This window comes from Amia ocellicauda, chromosome 8, assembly GCF_036373705.1.
Source record: "Amia ocellicauda isolate fAmiCal2 chromosome 8, fAmiCal2.hap1, whole genome shotgun sequence".
Taxonomy (NCBI): domain Eukaryota; kingdom Metazoa; phylum Chordata; class Actinopteri; order Amiiformes; family Amiidae; genus Amia; species Amia ocellicauda.
In genome coordinates, this window is record NC_089857.1 from 37146203 (window position 1) to 37171164 (window position 24962).

General features: G+C 36.0%; 1 protein-coding gene across 1 annotated transcript in view; it reads left to right on the plus strand.

Moving 5' to 3' along the window:
• The first annotated feature begins 462 nt into the window (after nt 1-462).
• The window catches only part of kcnn2 (potassium calcium-activated channel subfamily N member 2), a 54955-nt gene continuing 30455 nt past the window's right edge, over nt 463-24962 (plus strand). Inside the window, exons 1-3 of the mRNA XM_066711287.1 lie at nt 463-551; nt 4007-5001; nt 5311-5406. Of these exons, the coding sequence (XP_066567384.1) occupies nt 509-551; nt 4007-5001; nt 5311-5406 (1134 nt within the window). The 5' untranslated portion in view covers nt 463-508. The remainder of the gene's footprint in view (nt 552-4006; nt 5002-5310; nt 5407-24962) is intronic.

The following is a 24962-nucleotide window of genomic DNA, read 5'->3' on the forward strand; positions in this document are numbered from 1 at the left end:
ATATTGTTAAGTATGTATTGTGCATAAAGAATAGAGACGAACAGTCCTGCAAGTTCCGGAGTTAATGTGCTTCAAAACAAAGTATTGATGACCACAGAAGCATGTCCATGGCCTAATATACTATAGTGATCATTTGGCTATCATTCAAAAGCCAATTTATATACAATCCTATGATGAAGTATTCTGATTAACTTTTGTTGCCCATCATTTGTAATATTTTATTCTAAGCTTTAGATTCCCAGATAGCCTAATGCTGTTGGAGACACTCCTCATAAAGTTTTCAACGAGTGCCAGTAAATTGATTTCTGAAAAACGTTTATATAAATAAGAGCATTTTAAAAGTTCAGCTTGTGGGGAACACAGTGTCACTAGAAAGCTGTATGTGGTTTCGAAGCTCAAGGACAGCTTGCAATGTCTGCTATAAATATGTTTTGGTAAACAACTAGTTGGTTCAGCTGTATGAAACAGAAATCACAGAGATTGAGCTAAAACGCTTACTCACGTCCAGATGCTGACAAACCGTGCTGTCTGCCCTGATTTCCACAACATGGGTAAGGAGTTGTCAAAATAATGTTATTTGTGTACAACTGTGCAATGTTTGCAGTAATTCAACTGATTGAAGATTTATATAAATATGGTGATTCACCAAATACCTTTAATGTAAATCAAGTTAGTCTTAAAACTTCAGAAATTGCAAGAATCTGCTTTTCAAACTGAATGCCTACACTGGCAGTTAGTCACAATCTTTCTCTTTTTTATTCATACTACGTAACAATCTTTTTGTAAAATTGTATTGTGCTAATTTTAACCATTTAACATCCATAAGACAATTCTAAGATTCCATATTTAACTCAACAATTTTTAGCTTCTTTATATTGCAATGTTTTATATGTCTTTGTATGTATTTTTAAATAAAAGTTACACTTTCAAAATGGTTTATGCTATTTGGACCAGTGTAAGTCAAGCCTGTCACTTATATTCAATGTTCTTGTGGACATTGCTAGACTCCACCTTATGTGTGTGCATGTATTTAGAAACCTACTTATATACGTAAAATATATGACAACCAGTTTCGCAGATGCTAAATGAGTTGAATTCATAATTGTTGCCTTTCTTCTGCTTTAACGAGAAAGGTCACTTATTTGTCATATGTATTTTACAGGTACGGTAGAGGTAGTATATTTACCAAACGAGTAATTCAAAATGAACATCTAGGCTACTTCTTGTGTGGCAGCAGTATTTTTATCTGTCAGATTAAAAAAGATAGGTAAGATACATGCCGTGGAACAAACATAACAGAAACTCCCTATTTGACGAATCAGGTCGTATATTATAAAGGCTTGCGTCGATATTAGACAATAGTGTCTAAGAGTTGATCAATGTGGAGAAGTTTAGTAGATTGCTTGTAAAAACTACAAAACTATAAGGTACTTTTATGTTTGGTCTCAGTGCTTACTTCTGATAGATGTAGCATAACTAAGTTGTTGTTTATGCCCTGCATGTGTACTTTGATAACTTTTTTATTTTTCTTCATACTTTTTTACATTTATAAATAGATATATGCCGCACACCAAGTACATCATATTTAAAGGGGAAACTCCCCAAACCGCATGGCAGTACCGTGTCTAACATTCATTTTGAAGATTATCTAATTCCTGGCTTTACAAATTAATCAAGTGGCAGAAAGTGGGAGATCTCGTTGGCACAGTGAGAAAGGACAACGACAATAAAATATCATTGCAAAACTCAGACAAATCAAAACATTGTGACACAAATAATTGGACGCAAGGTGACAACTTTGCATTTCGGTATGACGTCAGCAAGAGAAAATGGTACACATAGCATAACGCAAAACCCGTCGCTGAAGTGTTAGGACACGGACAATCATCATTCAATGTGTGTTTATTTGAGCCATCACTTTGTTGCCCAAAGCACGTATTTTACACTGGAATCGAGTGAAATGTTTCTTTTCGCATACGGACCTAGATTAAAGCATATCTGGTGACAAAGACGGTAAAATAAATAAATAAATGAAGACGTGTTCAGTGTTTGAAGTATATTACCTTTATCAATCATCACACTATACCAGTCATAAAAAAGACTTGTGGATTATTACGACCTCTAGTGTTTAGAAAGCATTTGAAACATGTTGGACTTCTGCAAATAAGTCTCTCTCTCTCTCTCTCTCTCTCTCTCTCTCTCTCTCTCTCTCTCTCTCTCTCCCTCTCAATAGTGAACATTTACCCACAGTGGCAGTGAAACATACATTGAACTCGTTATCAGTTTACACTTTACAGTATGAAGAAAGTCCATCACTTCCATCACAGTAACATGTTTCTGTAAAATAAACATTCAAATCAAGCAAAATGAAAACTGACATTGTATTCAAACCCAATCGTAAAGCAGGTTGCTGAAGTTTTAAGGACTTCCAAATCATCTATTTTTTAATGCACAGAAATGGTTCTCATTGAATAAATTATTCACGGAGAGTCGTGGCAAATCTTAATTTATTGCAAAGAAGCAGGTGGCAACAAATTCAAGATGATACAGAATAGCATTTCAGGAAATTGAATCCAGGTAAGAAATGCAATTACTTAATGAAAGCTCTCCGGTTTCAGCCGGATCTTCGGGTCTTTGGAAAGCAACTTCAGCCCAATAAATCAGTCTGTTTCTGGAGCATTACTGGCTGCTTGCAACTGCAAATCTCCTGTCATGTTCACATCAATACATTGATTTACTGTAGTTAAGGGAACCTGTGGTGCCTAATTTGCATAATGTATTTGTTAAATATGCTTACTCCTTCAACATGTGTATTATTGTGTATTATTATTAATATTATTATATATGATGTTGCTGTTTGCAGTATAGGCTCTGCAGATGCACTGTTTTCCAGTGTTGAAGCTTTCTCTTTCAAGGACTAAACCTAAACATATCTGCAACTGTGGATTTACGTTTTTGAAGTGCATAAATAATAACCATAATCTGGTTTACTTATTTATTTTCTATTATGAATCAATTATAACCTCGTTGTTAATTTAAAACACAGAAGGCCTACTGCACAGACGCATGGCTCTGACCTATGCAGTAACATGGGCCTAGTGTTATTTGTGACTGTGGTTATATAGCCTAATTTTATATAAAGAAACGCGATTTGTCTCACAGGCCTACTGGTAGACAAAGAAAGCAGTTGTGTGCAATGACAGGAAAGCCCCCCATTATGCTGAGATTGCATACACACTCCCAAGCCCTCTGGCCCTCTGACAACCAAGGTGACTCCAGTTTGTGGCTCACTGTGAGTGAGAGCTACAGTCACTGATGGGCATCCTTCATCAATACAAATAATCAGTGAAGCAGACACCAACTGTAGCCTATAGGAAATATCCACATACATATGATTTACATATCTTTTAAAACATTAAGTTACTTAATTTAATAATAGCGCCTGCACAGCATCCATGAAAGCCATGTATTCTTAAATGTAATCCCTTCTAATGTTTAATTGCTCATTATAAGCACCACCCCAACAGCACAATATGCACAATATATTGTCGTTTTGTCATGATGTTGCAGTACAAATGTTGTAATGTAATACACCGGTAATTACAGGAATAAAACATTGCATAAGCATAAGACACTGTCGTACTTACAATATATTATGCTTTGACATATTATTTATAATAATAATAATAATAATAATAATAATAATAATAATAATAATAATTATTATTATTATTATTAGGAACTACTATATAAACATACTGGTGACATTTACATATTACTAATTAGCACACGTTGCGCTGCCGGAAAGTTCCTGAGCCTAGTAGACTAGCATGATCGTGAAATTGGCACAAACGCTTCTCCCCCTGGCAGACATGGTGCTTGCACGTCGCAAACAACACCCGGTGATCCCTACCTTTGAGTTCCCTAGCTCCCTACAGCAGTTTGCAGGATTCCCACCGGGATGAACTTCCCCACCGCAATCCCACATTTCACCTCTGTTTTGCAGGTGACGTCATGCCACTTGTTTTGGTCCGACCGACCAATCGGACGCGCTGCCTGGATTCTACAGGAGCCGAAATGGGTCCAACCTCGCCCCAGCAGGACTTCCCCATCCCTACCATCACGCATTGCGCTGGGTGCACTGGCGAAGCCTCCTGGTGCTTTAACAACTCTGACATGGAAACCCCATTGCAGTTCCAGCACGATTTCTTTCAGGAGCAGCAGCAGCAGCAGCAGCAGCAGCACTACCAGCATCAGCACCACTGCCTCAGTCGGGAAGATCCGTTTCTTCAGCAGCAGCAGCAGCAGGACGACCCATGCTTCACATGCAACAACTGTCCCTATGGTGCGGGGGAGAGCCTTGTTCTCCTGCGGTCTTCGCCCCCCTTAACTGGAGCCTTCAGGACCACTTCGTCGCCAGTCTCCTCTTCTAGACCAGGCAGTCAGCTCAACGTTAGCGAGTTCACGCCTTCCAGCCATGCCAATTCATCGAGACAGCACCATCATCACCATCACCATCACCAGTACCAGCAGTGCCACAGTCGGCAGCAGGGCAGCCCTACCAGCAACCGCCGGGAAAGTAACCCGTTCACCGAAATAGCCATGAGCAGTTGCAGGTACAACGGCGGTGTGATGCGGCCGCTGAGCAACCTGAGCTCCTCCCGCAGAAACCTCCACGAGTTGGACTCGGAGTCGCAGCCCCTGCAGCCCATCTCCACGACCACGGGCGCGCCGGAGATCGTGGTCTCCAAGCCGGAGCAAAACAACTCGACCAACCTGATGCCTTACGGGTCAGGAGCAGGAGGAGGAGGAGCGGGGAGCAGCAGTGGAAACAACAAGTCGAGCAAGAAGAAGAACCAGAACATCGGTTACAAGCTGGGGCACCGGAGAGCCCTGTTTGAGAAGAGGAAGCGGCTGAGCGACTACGCGCTGATCTTTGGGATGTTTGGGATTGTTGTCATGGTTATCGAAACGGAGCTGTCCTGGGGGGCTTATCAAAAGGTAAGAGACACCTGGGGGGGTCTTCATTAAGTGAGCCATATTTGAAGTCATTATAAAAAGACTTTGCGATAGTGTATCCACACTGTAACAATTCCCCTTTGCACGGGAAGCAGCCGAAATGTCGCAATTGCAACCAGCAGATACAAAATGGGCCATAGTTGCAGTTTCTGAGTTGATTCCCTTAAAATGTGGCAGTAATGATAATCTTGAACGGAGCACGGGCTACTTAATAAAGGACTACACGCATCCCAAAACAAATATGAAATGGACTTTTCTACTTTATTAACTTTATTTTATTTTGCATTGCAGGGGTCGCTGTATTCATTAGCTCTAAAATGCCTTATTAGTCTGTCCACGATCATTCTTCTGGGTCTGATTATCGTGTACCACGCAAGAGAAATTCAGGTAATCTGTGTGTTTTATTTGGGTTTTGTTTGTTTGTTTCGTGTAAAGGGACACAGTCTTTACTTTAGGGTTTGCATTGCATTTTGCATGTCAAGTCTGTGCCATTTTGTGCTCTCCAAGCCTGTCTGGATTTGCCGTTTGCAACTATTCATGGGAATAATACTGAAGGAAAGAAAATTAACTGGAATTATACTGGCTGGCTTGTTTTAGGCATGTTTCGTACTTGTAAGAATAGTTTCCTCTAAATCTTAACGAACAATTTTACTTTTTTGAATTTGAATGAGTCTATAATAACGGTCCAAAGAGAAGCATTTCTATTAATCTATATATTTTACATATAATGTTACTTATATATTGAGGGAACATATTTAGAATATTGCAGAAAATATTGTCACAATTTTAAAGAGCCATGAAAAACCATAAACAAATAAAACAGCACGACCAGTCCTATAAGATATAGAAAACACAAAGTAGCCTGTTTGCGCAGGAACAGCCACTTTCACAGGAATCACTTTTTAACAAGGCTGCAACACAAGCTATTGATAAGTGATGATCTTTATATTGTTGTCAAATATAATGCGGAAATTATATTATGCTTTTCAGTGCCGAGGCTGGTGTCTGGTATCTATTTCCTAATCCGGTCGTCATATAGTTCTGATAATCATACACACACACACACTGCAATATAGTCATACAGATACAATGCATATATATTCAGTCATTCACAATTACGCATGTAGATATATTGCCAAAGGCAAGAACCCTTTAGCTTGCATTCATGCACATAGACAGTATGTTTACTACTACTCAGAAAAATGTCTATATTATTAATTTGTTCAGAATTATTAAATACTATTTAGAAATATATTTTATTTGACTTCTTTTAAACAGATGATCAAATGATGAATAGCCACACATGTTCAGTTGGATAAGTATTTGAAGTAACATGTTATTTATATAACTGTTTATTGATCTCTCTTCATGTTTTCTTAGTAAGTAGCTCTTTCTAGTGAAAGATAAGGAGACCCTTTCCATATGTGAAGTGATGTGATTGGGGGCATCTCTCAGCACCAAGCAAATCTGAAGCAATTAAACTTGAATTGATCTTATTCATGTTTAACAAGAGCTGTTACTTATTGATATTGATTTAGGTGGAATAAAATGAGCAGGACATTTACCTTAGATGTGAATCAGTGGATTTGCAATGTTACACTAGAAACACAGAGGAGTATCTGTCTGTCTGTCTATCTATCTATCTATCTATCTATCTATCTATCTATCTATCTATCTATCTATATATATCTATTGTATATATATATACAATCTATGTATATAGGAAGGGTTCAAACAACAGATGTGTGTCAAATAGTCCTCTGTACACCCATGCATTAGACAAAGCAATATAAAAAATGTAAGGACAAGGATTAAAAAATATTGGTAACTGTTATATAGGTAATTGTGTGTTAACAAGAATCAAACATAATGAATATTGTTGTCAGTGAATGTTTACAATAAAGTTGTATGATAAAAAAGGATACAGTAACAATAACAATTCATGCTTGGCAAAGAAAAGAGAAAACACAAATCTAAGATTATCTAAGATAAGAAGTGCTTTGAGGACCAATTATACTTTTCGCCCTTATGTCAGTCTTTACTTATGTAGCCTACATAAACTGGGGTGTCCTGATTATGTAGAAAACATACATGACCATACTGAAACTTAGGTGGCATAGATTGCATAAGTATTATATAAACTAATCAATTATTAAATGCAATTCAAAGTTTATTTTTCCTAAAGTAAATGCATTTTAGTTATGACTACACAAATGTACATTCCTGTTCTTGGCCATTAGCTGTACGCTGAACAATTTAGACGCCTCAGTCAAGCTAGTTATTTGTTATTCAATGTATTAGAAAGGACAGAAAATATTCTTAACCTTGTTTGGGCTGTCATATTAAACAGCGCTATGAATACAAAATGACCTTAAGCTTAATTTCCAGTATGTTCCCCAGTATGTTTTTTTATCCATTTAATCACGCCATTGTGAAAGGAGACATTGCTTACAATTGCATCCTTGGAGTGAAAGTACATATACAAAATCTGATTTCATTATGTTTTTTAGTTCATTTTTGCTATCAGTCTTTGTTTTATACCAAATAGTTTTGAGAGCCAACATATGTGGGTTGGAGAAAAAAGGACTGTTTAGGTCAAATGCTGACAAGGACTTTAAGTAGTAGTGGGTATCTGACTGTGACACTAGAACCAATTTATGCTTATTGCTTGAAATGGGGATTTGTCAGTCAGTCAGTGTTGGGTATGGTCTTACTACAGAGCTCCTACACAATCTGACTCAAAGTTGAAGCATTTAAAGCCTTTATGGTTTCAAAAGTCAGTATATCAGTATATATTTTAAAATGTCTAATTGTTAATTTAGTTTTTGTAATATGCTATTTTCCAAAGCCCTCCTAAAAAAATAAGTGAATAACCAAAAAAAAATAATAATAACAAATTCAAAATATTTATTTTATTAGATTTAGTCAGGAAATACATTAATTTTGCATCAAAGGGCTTTTTTATATATTTAAAATGAAACATTCTGAGAACATTGGAAATTCACTAATTGAAATGGTTGCTGCTAAATATTTAAAATTTCATCACTGTTAATAGTTAAAATTAAATTGTTGTGTAGAAATCAGTTACCATCATGCGGTCATTTAATGTTACCTCACCTCTGGATTTTAAAATAATTTCAATAAAGCATTCAGCAGTTTGGCAAAATATATTCCCAGTTCAACAATGTAGTGGTTCAAACAGAAAACCATTAGGTCCCCTGCAGCATCCCTGCACTTTAATGGGAAAAGACACCCACACAAGACAATGATGCTTATGGCTCACAATGTTTGTATATACAAAACTGAACCCAAATCAAGCTATAGCTTCAAATTAACCAGCAAATCAGATATTCCGCTTTCGCTCTCTGCCACTGTAGGCACCAGATTACCAGTGTTTGAGCAATCCATCCAAGCCTTTCTACCAGATTGAAACAATAATGATCCAGGCCTAAATTAACACACTGACTCGATATCATGCTTCGGTTATTTTATTCGAAGTTCTATGAAGCACTTCTCTTTTCTTCATTAATTGAATACATGGCGTTTTATAGATTAAATCGATTAAAATACAATATGCTACAATGCACTCTTTCAGTGACGATCCCCAGCAGTCATCCTTGATTTCGATATATATTTACCTATAAATAAGTATTTACTGTACACATATTATTACTCTGTGTATGACAATTGAACACTTTAACAGAGAAAGTTGGTATATGAGATTATTTTAATTTACGACTTGATAGCGACAATAAAACTTTAGGAAGCAGGAATAAAATAACATTTAAAGCTTATTTCTATAGTGTACAAATGTTAAACATTTTCATTTTTAAAACAATTCCAGATCTGTTTCTGAAAAATATTACTTTCATTAATATGATTGACAACTCTATTATCTCTTGCTAGATTCAGCTTTTCACTTCTTTAACCACTTCTAAGAATTGAGTGCAAACTTTCTCTGGAGGAAAAAAGCTTTGAAACATCCCTCGCTTTAAGTTTGTGATGTTTTTATTTATTTATTTATTTTAGGGGCATGTTTAAATTAATTACAATAATAGGAAAATGTCATTTTGAAAAAAAACCAAAACGTTTTAATGTACAGAAGAGATGTGCCTTAATTAATTTATATAATGTAATAATTGTTCAGTTACCTCATTGCTTTCCATACACAGTGCCTTCTGCTGAAGTCTTAGATCCATTTGGGACATGATATATAACAAAAATACAGTACAGTACAGCTAGACAACTATAGTACATGGTGTTTCTCTATCTGATGGAACTGCAGTGTGTAGGAAGGAGCTTTCCCTAGAGGTGGAGGGGAGAAGGTTTTGTCAGGACTTGTGTTTCTAAATAAATTAATAAATAAATAAGCTCAGTTCATCTCTTTGTTTTTTAAAATGTGATCTTAGTATAAAAATCAATGTTAAATAAAAATAGTTGTAGTAATACAAAAGCATGGCTTGGAACATTACATGGAGCTGTATTTGTTAAGTTTTTCAGTTGCAGAAAAAGATTTGTGGCCAGATTAAATCAATATTGTGACCCACCATTGAATAAGTAGAAGTACATACTCAATTACAGCACAGCCCTACAATTTGGATACAAGTTATTTTCTTCAATCTTTTCAATCCATAAGCAGACAAATTCCTCAAATTAAAAATAATATTCAAAATATTAATAGGATTGACAAGAAGGTTGATTGATAACTGTAAAGAAAGGACAGCTGAACAACAGGAGCTGTTCTGTGTAGTCTAATGAAGCATTCTAGGGTATTCGCCTAATCACGAATGGTAATGTCCTTCACCATATCAAATGTTTTCTCTCTGGGAGTATGCAGTTGTTCCCAAATGTTTTCACACGTCAGCCCGGCTGTTTGCGGTATGAAAGTATCATATTGTCCACAATACAGACTTTACAGCCAACTTACATTTAATTGAATGTACACATGCACCCCTAGAAAGGGAATAGAAAAGTAATTGCTGGTAGAAATGCAGTACCAACACAGGACACTTCAAGAATTTTTGATTATTTTCATAGTATATAATGGGCCATTGCCTAGGCCTGGTCCACAAACAGTTCTCAGGGAATTCAATGTGTAAAATAAAGATGAAAATCCTGAAAATAATATGTATTACACATAATAATAATAACAATAATAATAATAATAATAATAATAATAATAATAATAATAATAATAATAATAATAACAAAAGTTATGATGATGATTATTGTTGTAAATTTAATAAACAGATAACATTATATTTGTTTCTCATGACTGGGGATGTGATATAAGAGGTTCAGACTATTCTATTTCCCTTGCAGTTTGCCCTCTTCAGACACCTCTCATTTTACTTTTTTTGGCATATTTCTGCAGCATTGACTTCCGAAATCTAGCCAGAGGGGGTTCATCTTGTTCAGTGAAAGCTCTTCTCTATTGAAAATGTTTGGTATAGAACTTTACTTAGCAATGGGACTGGTTAACCCTATGGTTTTTAGTTTTTGCTCCCAAAATTTGATAACTTTTATATTTTTTAAACGCTTGTTTTTGTTAGATTTGTAAATACATTTACAAGTGTTGCATGTTATTTGCCATTGCTGAATATCAAAACCTGATCCTATACAGTAAATACAGCTCCATGCCAGACATGTTGAGACATGAATTTGTTCTTGCAACCCTTGGCTGCACTGCTGTGAATTGTCTAACTTAATGAGGCAAAGGCAGAGGTAACTCAGTTGCAAAGCACTTGGATTCAGTTGCAGTTGTTCAGTCGCATTTTTTTAAACCTTTTATTCTGTAGAGAAGCAAATATCTTTTGAAAATGCAGCCTAGGTGGTACATGTCTGCATAAGATAGGTACACTTGTCAGAATGTCTTTGATATATAATTAAAGTCAGTGGAATTGTGATAGCTTGTTCCAGGTGATTTCAAAGTATGAGGTCTGTTTATGTGTATGTGTGTATGTGTGTGTGTTTATGTCTGTATGTATGTATTGATATAAATGATTGTGAAACTGATAGAAGCTTCAAACCACTGTTAAAGACATTAAGACATTCATTGGTCTCTTTTGCCATATTGGTAGTGTATGTGTATTGAATTCCATGTTCCAGTCTCACATCGGACATGGAGCAGTGGCTTTGTTACAATGGGTAGTGCAACAGATCGAACCCCCCTTTTAGGTGAGTTACTGAGGTATGTATGCTGAATGCTGAGTGTGTATCCTTGCCAACCCAACAAGGTAACTCCATCAGGAATAGGATTTGCTCTGTTGTGCAGCTCGGGGACAAGCCTGGTCTGACCTGTGGGAGGATGTAATGAGACACTGAGAAAACCCCATATCTGCAGACCAAAAAAATAGAAACAGAAATCCATATCCATAATGAACAGGGTTCCCAACTGAGAAAGCCTTAAATGCCTAAATGAAAACATAATTTTCTGGCAGTAATACAACTTCCTTCAAAGTGTCAGTCAGGCAACCATAGCTCTCTTGATGCCACTTACTTATTTGTTATCCAAGTTGGCAACACTTATTCACCTGCCTTGGTTCAGTACAATTTGTGAGCAGAAGGAATCAACTGTTGTGATTTACTGGTTGTCCTAACGTCAGCCTGGTAGAATGTCCATTGAGTATGTTAAGTAACATTAACAGTAAAATAGTTTTTTTTATAGTAGATGTCAGGCCATCTTGGATGTTGGGTCAAATCTGGGTGAGCTTCCTCAAATTTAAGACCCACTGGCAATTGTGGTGCTTTTATTTATACGGTAAAAAAATCATGTTTCAGCACATGAGTGTGTATTGAACTCCTGAGGACACCTGAACTCACCTAGTTCAGCTATGTTTAAATAAATTTTACTAATTATTGATCAGTGCTCAAATATATTTGTGTATGAAAACAAAACGGTCCCAATGCAAATTCAACACAGCTGATCCATATTTATATTGAGGTAAAATGAGGCTAACAGATATAAAGAGCTTTGATCAAGATTACATTGTTTCAAATCTACTGAGGTTGTAGTATGTTCACATTTGCATATTTTATACTAATTAAAAAGAACACTCTTTGCCAAATAAGTATGCCATCAAGCTGCCATCAAGTATTTAAATTGTCATTTGGGTCACTGTGTTGATTTTGGTCTGGACCTAAATCAGTTTATAGGGCTGTAACCTGTATCTTCAGTTTGATCTAAAGCTGTAGATAAAAGCATATAGTTGTGGCACAATATCAATGAAAATATTATATGGAATGTTATTGTGATTAAATTTGTATGGTATGTTTGGCTAAATCCATATTTCAATGTACAGATTTACCAGCGATTTAGATCCAGTGTATAGATCCCAAACAAATTCTGTACAAATTGAGAAATCAAAGCTTTGAGCTGTGAAGGTGATTGTTCATATTCCACGATAATGAATTAGGTAGATTAGTTAAAGCGTGTTAGAACTAGCAGTGAAAGTGAAAACACACATCAGAGTACAAAGAGGGTACAATCAGGGTACAAAGAGTATAAATGGTGGACCAGGTGAATGAAGTACTGATGAAAAGATATGAGCAACCCATAGGCATGTATTGGGTGCCAACTTTAGTGTTAACAAGGCATGTTTTTCTGATGAACTGGGCTGGTTTTGTGATGTGCAATTCAGTGTCCTGTGCCAATATGTATTGGCAAGGTAATTTGTAATTGATAGGTAGGCAGAAGTTTTGATTTGATCAGGACCTCAGATATATCAAAGACCCTCGAATTGTCATGAAATGAGAGGGTTGGTGCCAAGAATGTGATGGTTATTTATTGTCACAAGTGGTTAGTGTAAATCTCGAATTTTGAGATTTGCATTTAAAGTAGACTACACAGAATACAACTAATAACCCAAGCTGTAAGCCATGGTTTTAGTTTCATGTTAAATTTCCATCAGTTCTCTACTGAATGCTCATACACCACCATAGTATACATGTGCAGTGCTAAAGTAAATTAGTTAATTGTTACATAAAGGAAAATCAAATCTTAGTAGTCACTCACATGTTGACTTTTTACATGTATTTTCTAGCTTTTATTATTATTATTATTATTATTATTATTATTATTATTATTATTATTATTACTATAATTATTATTAATGGTTTCATGCTGCAAACTAACTTAAATTCCTAAGTCTCACCATGTTTTGTCTCTATTTACAATTTAACTCGTGTGTTTTACTGTTGAGGTTGTTATTTTACCATCTACAGCTACAGCTCCTTTCTCAAGCTTCTGCATTATAATTCCTACTAATCCCCTCTATTACAATCATATTTTTATATATTATGGTTCCTCACACAAGCTATTGCACATGATTATTTTTGCATTGACTAACCTTCAGATCAGTACATTGAAGTGTCTTCTTACTTTGACAATGGTCTCGCTTCTTCTGGCCAGGTACCAGCTGCCTCCTCAGCAGCAGTCTAAATGTCACAATCAGATTTTATCAATGGATGCCAATTTAGTCCTCTGTTTGGGCCTTCCGCCAATATCAACGTTTTGGCACAACTTGGAAGCAATCTAGCAGTTTCCTCATCACATAACAGTCCCATAGACCACGCTTTTTTGTTTTAAAGTAGACAGTGACTCTGTAAGAACTACCTTTTTGCCGGAGATGCATATTTTTGACATGTTTAAACTGATGAGGATTGAGAATTTGAGATGTGTATCTGTCACGAAATTCCTGTTTGCTTTTCTATTCTTAAGTCTGTGTGGTTGAATGGCATATAGGCTACATTTAGGGGAAAGGTGAATACACTGCTGCTATTTCAGAAGTGGTGGTGGCATTAGGATTAATGTCCACTGAGATTCCTGTAGAGGTTGTTCTTTTATTAAGCAAGGGAAAACTACAAGTTACACAAAACACAACTTTAAAATTCCAAAATGATTCATGCTTGTAAGGAAGATATTGGTTATGTGATTATAGCAATAGCTGTAGTTTTTGTTTTTAAAGTATTACGTTCAAACTAATAGATGACAATGTGCTAAACTCAAAATAATAATATTGATAATAATAAGAAAGAAAACCGTAAATCAACAGGAGTACCATGGAAGTCCAGTATTGTACAGGACAGAAAACACTTTTGTAATTTCTCATGTTTAACACACCATTTTGCAAGAGAAAAATTTATTTACAAAAGTGTATATATTAGTGCAATCAAGGTGTTTTCAGTGCATCCCCAACAAAACACACGTGCCTCTCTAAATTGAAAAAAGCCTTACACCGTTCATTAATCCATTCATAATTTATTGTACTTTCACTAGTTTTTAGTTTTTTTGCAAAGCGTAGTGTACTTTATTTATTTATAATATATTAATAGCCTTGGTCTGCAGTAGAACTGAACCAAAAAAAGTATGTGATTTTACTGTCATGTGTGCTGTTCCTCTCCTCTGGTTCTTCAATTCTGGAGATCCACAGATATAAGTAAAATCCATAATGAATTTGGTTGTAGAGATAAGACTGGAAATGTTATCTCCCACTCGAAGCTCTCTGCAGATTCTTTAGTCCTCATATAAATAGGACTGAAGCAGTAATTTGTAAATCTGTCCACTGATATTTTCAGTACTGGCATGTGAAGACAGAAATAATATTTTCTATCAGTAAAGCCAGATATTAGTTTCCATTTTCATTATATATTTGATGGCCTGTCCATAATTTCGATAATTCTGATAGCTAGCTCTCCCAACATATAATAACACTTGTTGAGGCTTAAGACGTCACTCATTGGTGGCTCCATACAGTGCAGTGTTCTGGAACAATTTTGTCTATGCCATGAGAAGTTTGTCACTTGTATTGATGTCACCAAGGGAAGAATAGAATTAGCACTGAGGATGGAAAGAAAAACAGTGTGAAACTGCAATCACTATTAGTCATTATATCATTATTCATTCAGTCATTATTTCATTACAAAAGTGACATTTTATAGGCATTAAATTATAATTTAAACAGGATTACTGAAATTTACTATACACAGATTATTCGATTTTGCACACAATAGGAAGTGGTCCTAGTGATACCGATGACATACATTAGTTTCTTTTGGCATGACTAGCGAAAGACAAAATTAATATTGTAACAGATTAGAAGATATGACTGATACAAGGCATTTTCACATGTGTGTTAGTAGTTATATACCCTATATAACTACTTGTGTTTTATGAAAAAGGTTAAATAAATAATTACATGAATTTAATGCTTGATAGAATTGTGTTGTTTGGTGTGTGGGTTGTCTGTGAGGTTGACTGCTTGACTGCTAGGTTTCTTCATTTCTGTCTCAATAAGGGAAGCGGGCCTAATTGAAAGGCATTTAATATCCATTTAAAAATGTTGCATTCCTCCAAGAATTCCACAAATATATGATAAAACAATCAATAGTGGGTCAAGTAACTGTGATAAAGGCAAATTAATCAGAAACATGAGCTTGAAAGAGAGTCCAATCTATCCTTAAAACTGTATTATTCTCTTAAAACAGATTTTAAGTCTGTGGCATTTCAAGCTATTTTTCTTCATGCGTTTCATTTATGAATGTCAGCATGGGACTTGAGTAGAAAATTAGTATTTGAAAGAACAAGATAAAGTAAACAGCCAATTACACAAAACTGTCTTCTCAACACTTCAGTAATTATCCAAATAAAAAAAAAAGACAATCACATCTGTCTTCAGACTGATTTCTTCATCCTCCCGAGTCCTGGATTGAACCATCTGAGGAAAATACATCTGTTAAGTAGAAATACGCTTTGGGCAATTGAACAGAATATATGTACTGCACGTTTGCTTTTTTTTGTTGACAAAATACAGATTTCTTGTAATGTCTTGTTTTTAAAAGGGTTTAGGGTTTATTTTGGGAAAGGGCCTCCTAATTATGTGCAGAAAATAAATAATAAAAACATACAGATACATCATTTAAAACCAAATTCTTCTGTTTTTTATATATATATATACAGAAATAATACTTTTTAATCTGACTATCAGAAAATAAAATAAAATAAAATAAAATACATAAGTACAACATATGTAATTCCTTGTTGAACTAGAATGGTCTACCTAACATGGTTTACAGTCCATTTATTTCACAGAGACTCGGTCGAGCCTCTGTTGAAATGTTTTAGCACTTTTAAGAATGATCTTATCCATTCCATCTTACATATAATATATCAAATTTATATATGGTATTAGGACCAGCATGAGACATTTCATACATACTGAAACTTAAGCCTTACCTCTTTATGTTTTATATCCCATCTAATGTAACTACAGAACATACTCCATGTTTTGTAGAGTGAAATCTGTCTACAACTTGATCCTTCAGACTGGTGTCAGGTAGCTCTTGATGACAGGAGACTTCTGAATGTTTTCATTGAACAACCCAGTACTTCTAAGGACAAACACATTAAGTATCTGATCTGGTGATTATCATTTTATATCAATAGTTGTTCAGTATTGTTAAAATGTCCTATACGTGGAATAAGAGAGGCGGAGAAAACAGTTGTTGCCTAACATAATTACAGCAAAATCATTAAACGGTGTATAAAGCCATTGAACTGTGTTTTGCTGATATCGGTTCACTTCTCCTTTATTTGCTGATACAGGTTTACAGGCTGGTGCGTGTTTTGAATCTCCTCTGTCCCATATTGACACTCGGGCTGGTAATATACCACATTTCTGCAGTAAAAGCAAATTGTAAAACCATTACAAAATAAGGAAGACAAGTCAATCCAATACTACGTTCATTTAGTGTAAGTGTAATTCAATAATGCAAGTAAGCAAAATAAAATTGCTATTCAGGCCCACTGTTTTTCCAAGACATCAAAATTAAAATGTGTAGCTTTCAATAAACCCTTAACTGCTGGCTGAAATATTACGTAAGATGAGATTTACTTAGCTAAGCAGCTCCTGAGTGGAAAGCTTTGATATCATAAATAAAACATTACATTAATCTCTAATTGAGATAAACCTCTCCACCCCATTTACTAATGAGATTGAAGGATTTCTTACAGTGACAAGATATATGTTCCAATCTCCACATTACACATATTAAATATTGAGTTGTAGTCCATTAAACATATTGAGTTTTCTGAAACCAGCTGCAAAGTATTATTTTTCTTAAGAGAGTTACTAAAAAAGATGTATGGGGTGATGGTGACTCTATGCTCTTTTAAATGTCATTTATTGTATAAGGTGAGGTTAGCAATTCATGTTGACCTAATAATTTAAACTATTTCCTTATACCAATTTTATACCATTCAGGTATCCTAGAAGGAATTAAAAACATAAGAAAGAAAACAAAGATTTGTTTTTATTGTGGTATCCTCTAAACAGGAAACAGGTAAAGTAGCTGTACATATAAGCAGACTCATTGTAAGTGAATTGGTAATATATTATTCCTAAGAGGAAAACAGATATTCTATGAGACATAAGTTATAATTAAAATGTTATTATTTAATAAAAACATATATATAAATCTGATTTTTGCAAGAGAACATCACTGTGAGGTTAGCTATACATTCACTAAAGTCTATGCCAATGAACTTCAATGACAACGCGACTAAGCAGCTTAAATCTATAGTTTAGCAATCATCCATAGATTGTAGCTGACTCCAGACTTGAGAAGCTCCTTATAGCAGCTGTTGATCACACACAGCAGAAGGATCACTTTCTTGTTGGTAGTGATGATATTATTGCCCGCCACCTAAGGGGGTGGAAAAGCTCTGGAAAATAATCACTGATCCCTGACTTCAGCTGTGTAGTTGGCGGCAAGTCAGAAGCACATGTTGGCAGATATTGTTCACTGGCGCGACCTGTGGTCTACGCCTTCTTCATTTTTTCCTACTGTATCACAGGGATTTCATTTGTTTGGCAAAGGAATGGCGATGTATGGAACCACAGTTGTAGTATAAATATGAAAAATCCCTTAGTTCATTTAGGGTAGGCATGTGGATGAAATGCAGCTTTAAACTTTAATTTTACATCATACCAGAACGTGTTCTTTGTTCATTTATTTGCTTAATTGGATTATGGATGTCTTATTTACCTCAAACAGGTCTCTCAAAGATCACACCATAAGTGAGTGCTTACATACAAAATAATAATACATAAAAATACATATATTCAACTCTTGGAGACATCAGTAGGAATCTTGGGCTCAAACTTTCTCTTCTCTTGCCTCCAGGAGGAATGGTCTGCATGCAAGCAGGTGGACAGCACAATGTGTTAACACCTTAGATTCTAAGCAGATGTGTCTTAAAGAGTCACCAAAAGGCAGGAATGCTGTAAACATCAGGTCATTCCTGCCTTTTCTTATACCTTAATTTGATTCACTGTATAAACATGCAAGTCATGTTGGATGAAAGCATCTGTTAAATTACTGCTAGTGAAACTACTATTACTATTACTATGAATATTACTACTACTGCTATTAAAACTACGAGCAATAATAATAATAATAATAATAATAACAATATTAATATAGAATGTATAGAGCAAGTTGGTCAATTATTAAACTTCCAATCTTTATTGTTCTACTATTGAAGAATACTTTTTGTTTCTCAGTGCTGTTGCCCTAAATTTCCCATAAATATTCAATTTTATTGATATCTGGAGACTAAGGGGACCAGTTGAAAAGGGTTACTTTGATTACTACATGTTAGCATGCAGTGTATGATTTGGAACAATACATGTTTTGATTAAATGAAAGAGGAACGTGACAAGTTAACGAAAATGCTTTGCCTTCGTCTCTAAACAGATAATATATGAGTTGGAATATAATATTTTTCGAGATGAAGGCAAATCATTTTCTTTAATTATTCACACTCCTCTTACATTTAATCTTACAGTAATTGTTCTATGTTGGTTGCAGTTGCTTCCTGAAATTAACTTGAGGGTGTGTTTTTATAGTCTCTCATGCAGAGGTTGTATATGGATATCTTTATGGGTTTGTATGAGCCATATTCAACTGCTGCAACATTTGATCTGTGTGGAGCACATGGTGTCTTTCAGTTGCTGCTCCATTTAGTTCCTAATAACTTTTCAGCTATAGTATTGGTCTTGGAATTATCATGCATAATAAAAAGCCAAGATTATTTTTTTTGGTACTTAGATTAGATTGGGTTTACGAATGATTAAGTAAGATATTAGAATGATTATTACAAATTTGATATTTTTCACCTCAGACATCTACACTAGAAGCAGGCCTACAGTGATTATCCCTCAGTCATCAAGCTGCCAGGACCATTCGAGTTGTACTTAAAGTATTCTAAATTGCAGGAAGGATTAAAGTGTATCCTGCATTTACTACCTTGTGTTTTAGCTCTATGAGTTTTTGTTGTCGACTGTTATGAATATTAATGAACTAAATATGTTTGTTCATATGTCTTGTTTTAATGAGTTTAATAAAACTCAGCACGGTACTTTATCATAAATGTTTAGGCTGTACAATGAGTATAGACCCTGTATTACATTAACTTTCCCAGGCCATTATAACAACCCTTATTGTAATACAAACCCATTATTTTAACAATGTGGCAATAGTGGTTACATTAACAGTGTTTTTGTGAATAAACACAAAGTATTCCCTGAATATTGATTACTTCGCATTGCCAGTAAACATGTTAACTACAGTAGGGATTTTCAGTTTATTATAATGATGTAATATAATGTAACCACTGCATTGCTACATTATTACACTTGTGATTTTTGTGCAATGTAATGGCTGACCAGGACAAATTTGTTGGAACGAGGAGCTAACACAAAGAACATTTTCACTAAAGCAGTATCACATTTTTACTCCTCCTTCATAGTGAAATTTGTCTCGGGCCCAGATGACAAATTCCAAAACCAATACTTGATGGCAGTTTTCCATTTAATAGAAAGAATCCTCTAACAAATGGTATGCTGCCATCAAGTGACTCATTTGGCATTTTCCATTTGCAGGTGGGTTGAAGTTTTGTTTTAATCTGGTCCTTGGACTGGAAGCATTTGATGTATTACCAAAAAGAAAAAGAGAAAATCACAAACAATACATTTCATGATACAGATTTTAGATAAATAATACATCTAGGTTTTAAGGCCAATTTAGGCTAGCCTATTGCTTTACCAGGGCAGTTTTGTTTTGGTCCAGATCTCCACTTCCTTGTGGTCATCTTCACAAAATGAAAGTGCTTTAACATTAAACCTTACTGCATTGATAACAAAGGTTTTCTGCCAGTTTCATATTTCAGTATATTCATTATATTCAGCAAATGGTGGTACAAATTTAATTTGGTATTGATTGTGGCCTTTATTCTTTACTGGATAGCCTTAGCAAACCTAACAGATTAATTAAAATAATGCATGTAAATATGCAGCTTAACTACATTATAGTATCCATCACATATTCATCTTGTCAGATATCTTGTAGATATGCAACCTACTTTATTTAGTTAGAGTTGATGCATTTCATAACAACACCTGGTACACACAGTTACAGAATACATTTTATTGATAATACAAAGCAGGGAGCAGTTAACATAGCACACTGGAAAGCTTCCTTTTGCATAAATAACAGAAAGCAGTTACATTTTGCATTCATTTCAAAGAAACAGAGTACCAAAGAAACAAGATCTGGTATTATTACAGCAGTTTTTTATACCAACCAATTTCCAGTATATTTAAAACACTACAAAATATTTAATTTAACATTATAACATATTCATATATTGTTTCAATATTGTTTTCAGAGAGGTGGACTTTTGGCAAATCTGATGCATGGTCTTAGCCTTCCATTCATTTCCATGAAGACTTGTTGTCTGTCATGATTCTATAGGAAACTAATTAAATTTTGTGTGTAGACAAATACTGAATTCATTTTTTAGATCTTGTTGGGAACAGATGACTGAAGCGCAATATCCGTCATGTGTCCAGGCCCAACACATCTCTTCCAACTGTGCCATGTTTTGGCAACATTTTCCTACTTTAGTTCTAGTGCTAGCATCTTTAAATATGCACTTGAGGGTATCCAGAGGTGCACTGCTTCCATACCACTGATTAATATGACTCCATTTGCAAAAAATACATTGCATTATCTGGCAACATTTTTGCAAGAAACAGGACCTGAAAATACAGCTAGACATATGATAGCTTATGGAAATCATGTACTAAAGAGTCTTAATAGCAATTAGAGGAGAGGGAAGTCTCTTTGCCGTTTATGTACTGTGATGACGTGCTGGGTGGTGTGGGGGGAAACCACCCCAAACTGCCCTGTACCTCCCCGGGGAAGGGAAATTGCTTTTGGAAACACCTGACCTACCATTCCCTCCGGGACTTACTCCCTCCTCGATAAAACAGGAAGCGAAAACCCCACACAGTGTCACATTTGGTGGAGAATGTCGGCAGGCGTAAAGTTTTAGGAAGCAAAATAATAACAAACTTAAAGGAACGCAAACCATGGAAGCCCTGCTGAAATAATACCTTGCGGCGACCCAAGCACACCTGTGTTCCAGCAGGAGATCCACACTGACCTGCAGGGGTTTCTCAAAATGAAGAGGGAGACAGCGGTGACAAAGGAGGAGCCACTGACATCCTCAGAGCCCAAGGAGGAGGAGCCAGTGTGGGAAAACCGAGCTAGAAAGGGAGAAGCCAGTGACACACCCCATGCAGAAGGAGGAAGAATTACTGCAGCCCACCAAGCATGAGAAGTAAGTGCTGCTACTGTCCTCTGAGAGGGAGAGTGGAGAGACGCTGAAATGCCCAGTGCTGGAGAGAAAGGAGCTGCTGTTCTTCCCCGCGACTGAGGGAGCAGGGCCTCTGATGTCTCAGAGCCTGAAGGTGGAGGAGCTGGTGACACTTCCGGAACCTGAGAAAGAGGGACAACCGGTGCTGTCTGAGCTCGACTGGGAGGAAGAGTTGCTTCTCCCAGAGCTCTACTGGGAGGAAGAATTGCTCCTCCAAGAGCTTGACAGGGAGGAAGAAGAGTAGCCAGCAGTGCCGGAACCAGTTGTTCTGCTAGAGCTGGTGTGGGAGGATCAAATACCCTTACCAGAATTGAGAAGTGAGTGGTGCAGAAGAAGAGCAAAATGACTCTGCAGAGCTCGTTTGGGGGAAAACCAATGCTCCAGACTACAGCCTGAAAGAGATGCTGTTGGGGCCAGAGGACCCTCCGCAGCAGCTGTGGGGAGGTTCTGCCGCATCCCCAACTTCTGCCACTCCTCGCCCAGTTTGTTCTCTCGGCCTTCCTGGGTCCCTCTGCCCTTGGTCCATGGCTGGGTATCCTGTTAGCTGCTCCAGGGGCTCCACCTCCCCCTGCCCTGACCCTGGGGGAAGGAAATTGCTGACCTGCTGTTCCCTCCAGGATTGGCTCCCCATCTTGATAAAACAAGAAGCAACAGGCTTCCTGTTGAGGCGAGGCAGGAGGATAGCTTTGATGTGGAGAGGAGAGTGAAGTGAACAGTAACAGAGAAATCATAGCAAGACGTGGACGTTTTTGGGGATTTCAACTACTACAAATTGGATTACGGACTTTGATTGTTTGCCAGAGTGTTTTGTCCTGTTTGTGTTATATTAGTTACATGTGTAGTTAGGGATCTGTTTATGTGTTTAGGCTCAAGAGGAGATAGGTGTTTATTTGCTGTTTTGTATGTTTGTTTATTTGATCACAGCTTACTGTGTAGAAATAAATACGCACTTATTTCCCCACATCAGTGCCTCATTGTTCCCTGAACCCCACCTTCAGAGCCCAGACGCCGTGTCCAACCCCACACGGTGTCACAGTATGTATATATGTATGTATGTATGTATGTATGTATGTTTGTTTGTTTGCTTTTAATTAGCTACATGATATCATCCCATTGAGATGTTTTCTGTTTTTTAAATTTGTATACTCTGTGCAGAAGACCTCTTTGAATTGAAAGGAAGAACAAAGATTTACGGAGACAGCTGTGACCACAAACACTTGTATTCTGTGAGGTTCACTGGCTCAACATGAAGGAGATTCTTTAGCCTACAGGCTTCGGATGCCAAACTGTCCTCTGAATAAAAGGGCTTTCCCTTTGCAAGTAATCCATCTTATACAACAAAACCTTTTTAATACAGCCGCTCTGCATATTGGCATAATTTGTGATGTTGTGTTCCAGACCAATTCCTAAGTTAATTTGGGATAGTTATCCCTTGAGAAACACGCCTAATTTGCCAATCAGCCTGACATTTTTGTATTGTGTTTGCAAGCATGAAAGTACTTTCAAGTGTATTGTTGACCATCATCAATTCCATGTGTTTTTCCTTTCCTTTGTTTAAATGGTTTAATTAATAAAAAAGTAAGGAATCATAGACCATCTTTTTTAGATTGCTTTGAGTATTGTAGCCAGCCTCACAGAGTTTACATCACAGATTAAAAACAAGCAGTTAACTGGAAAATAAGGGAAACCTGTTTTCTTGTTCAGTGCTTCCTTACTTACGGAGTGTTTGGGATAGATTCTTATCTCAAAAAGCTAATTATAGCTTATCATGGTACTACTAAAAGCTTTTCCTAGGGCAAATTATTCCCCAAACTAAATTACAGATTTTTACCTAATGTACTGTTTTAACTTTTAGATAACACCCAGTTTCCCTTTTCAACAGTTTTGGTGTTGGATAAGATAACAGATTTTTGTCTTTGGAGCTATTTGTGGATGCATTGTAATTTGATGTGCTTCTCACTGGCTTGTTCTAGTGTTGCTATTGCAGTTAAAGGCAAATATCTACTTCAGAACATCCTTTTGCAATATATGTTTATTCTGTAATATGTAACTATTAACTGAGTCTTTTAATCTACATATTTTAATGTAAACAATTATTTTTCTTTTCAAATTAAGACTTACTTGTTCATGTTATCAGACTTCCTATATTAGAGGCACTTTGTCTGGATGCACTGAAATAAAATGTAACCTTAAAGAAGTGATCATCCCAACGTATGTACTACTTCTGATCATTTGTAATTGGCAGGACATTTGGTATTTAATGGGGCAGCCCTGCTCATATTTCCCTGTGATCCCTGTAATTACTTTCCAGTTCCTTCTGTTCAGAAATGCATGTTGTATAGCTCTCTATAGCTCTCTATTGGTCTCTAGATATTTTGTAATCTCTGAGTGAGTATTGTCACAGACTTCGATCTGACAAGGGTAATCTTTGGTCATAACTTCAAATATTTTACCCAGTTTTGAATAGGCAAGAATAATCAATAGCATTCCTCAAACACTTTGTTTACTGTGCCTTTCCATATTGCAGTCTGGAGCATATATAGGTTAAGAGTTAGGTAGAAGCATGTAATAAATTCAGGGGCCTCTGAGCTGACTGTACCCAATGGATTCTCTTGGCATTTGTTAATACGATACACAAGCCTTGAGTTAAAAAAATAAATATTAAATACAGTGTTGGTGTTTGTTTATATTAAAGACAAAATGTGATGTTCCTGTTTTTTGTGTTTGTTTAAAAATACGTCTTGAATGCCTTAATCGCAATATCTGGTTGCTTTTGTCTGTGTCCAGAATAGAATGTAGGAATATGATGTCAGGGAACTAATGAGAAACTAATCATATAAAAGGAGGTCTTTCACTAATTCAAGATCTACTAGCATCTAACCCAACACTTCTGCATCAAAACACCGCCTGTGAAATGCGTAATGAAAATCTTAAGCGCAGCAATATTTCAATCTTTAAACAAGGGAAAAAAGCTGATAAACAGGAATCTCTTGAGTTTTAAATACTGGCATGATTTTGGATTCTGGTCTGCTATTTTCCTCATTTACCTAACTTATATTTCCTGCTGTTAATAAGGCATCACTGTGCACTGGATGTTTAATTTCTGTGAGCTTAAAAGTATAAATGTTTTTAAATAGCAGTAGCAGCTTAAGTGGTGTGAAACCCAATTTAATTGTTCATCATAAAAACTAGACCCTTTTATTTAATTTCACATCGTGTGTTT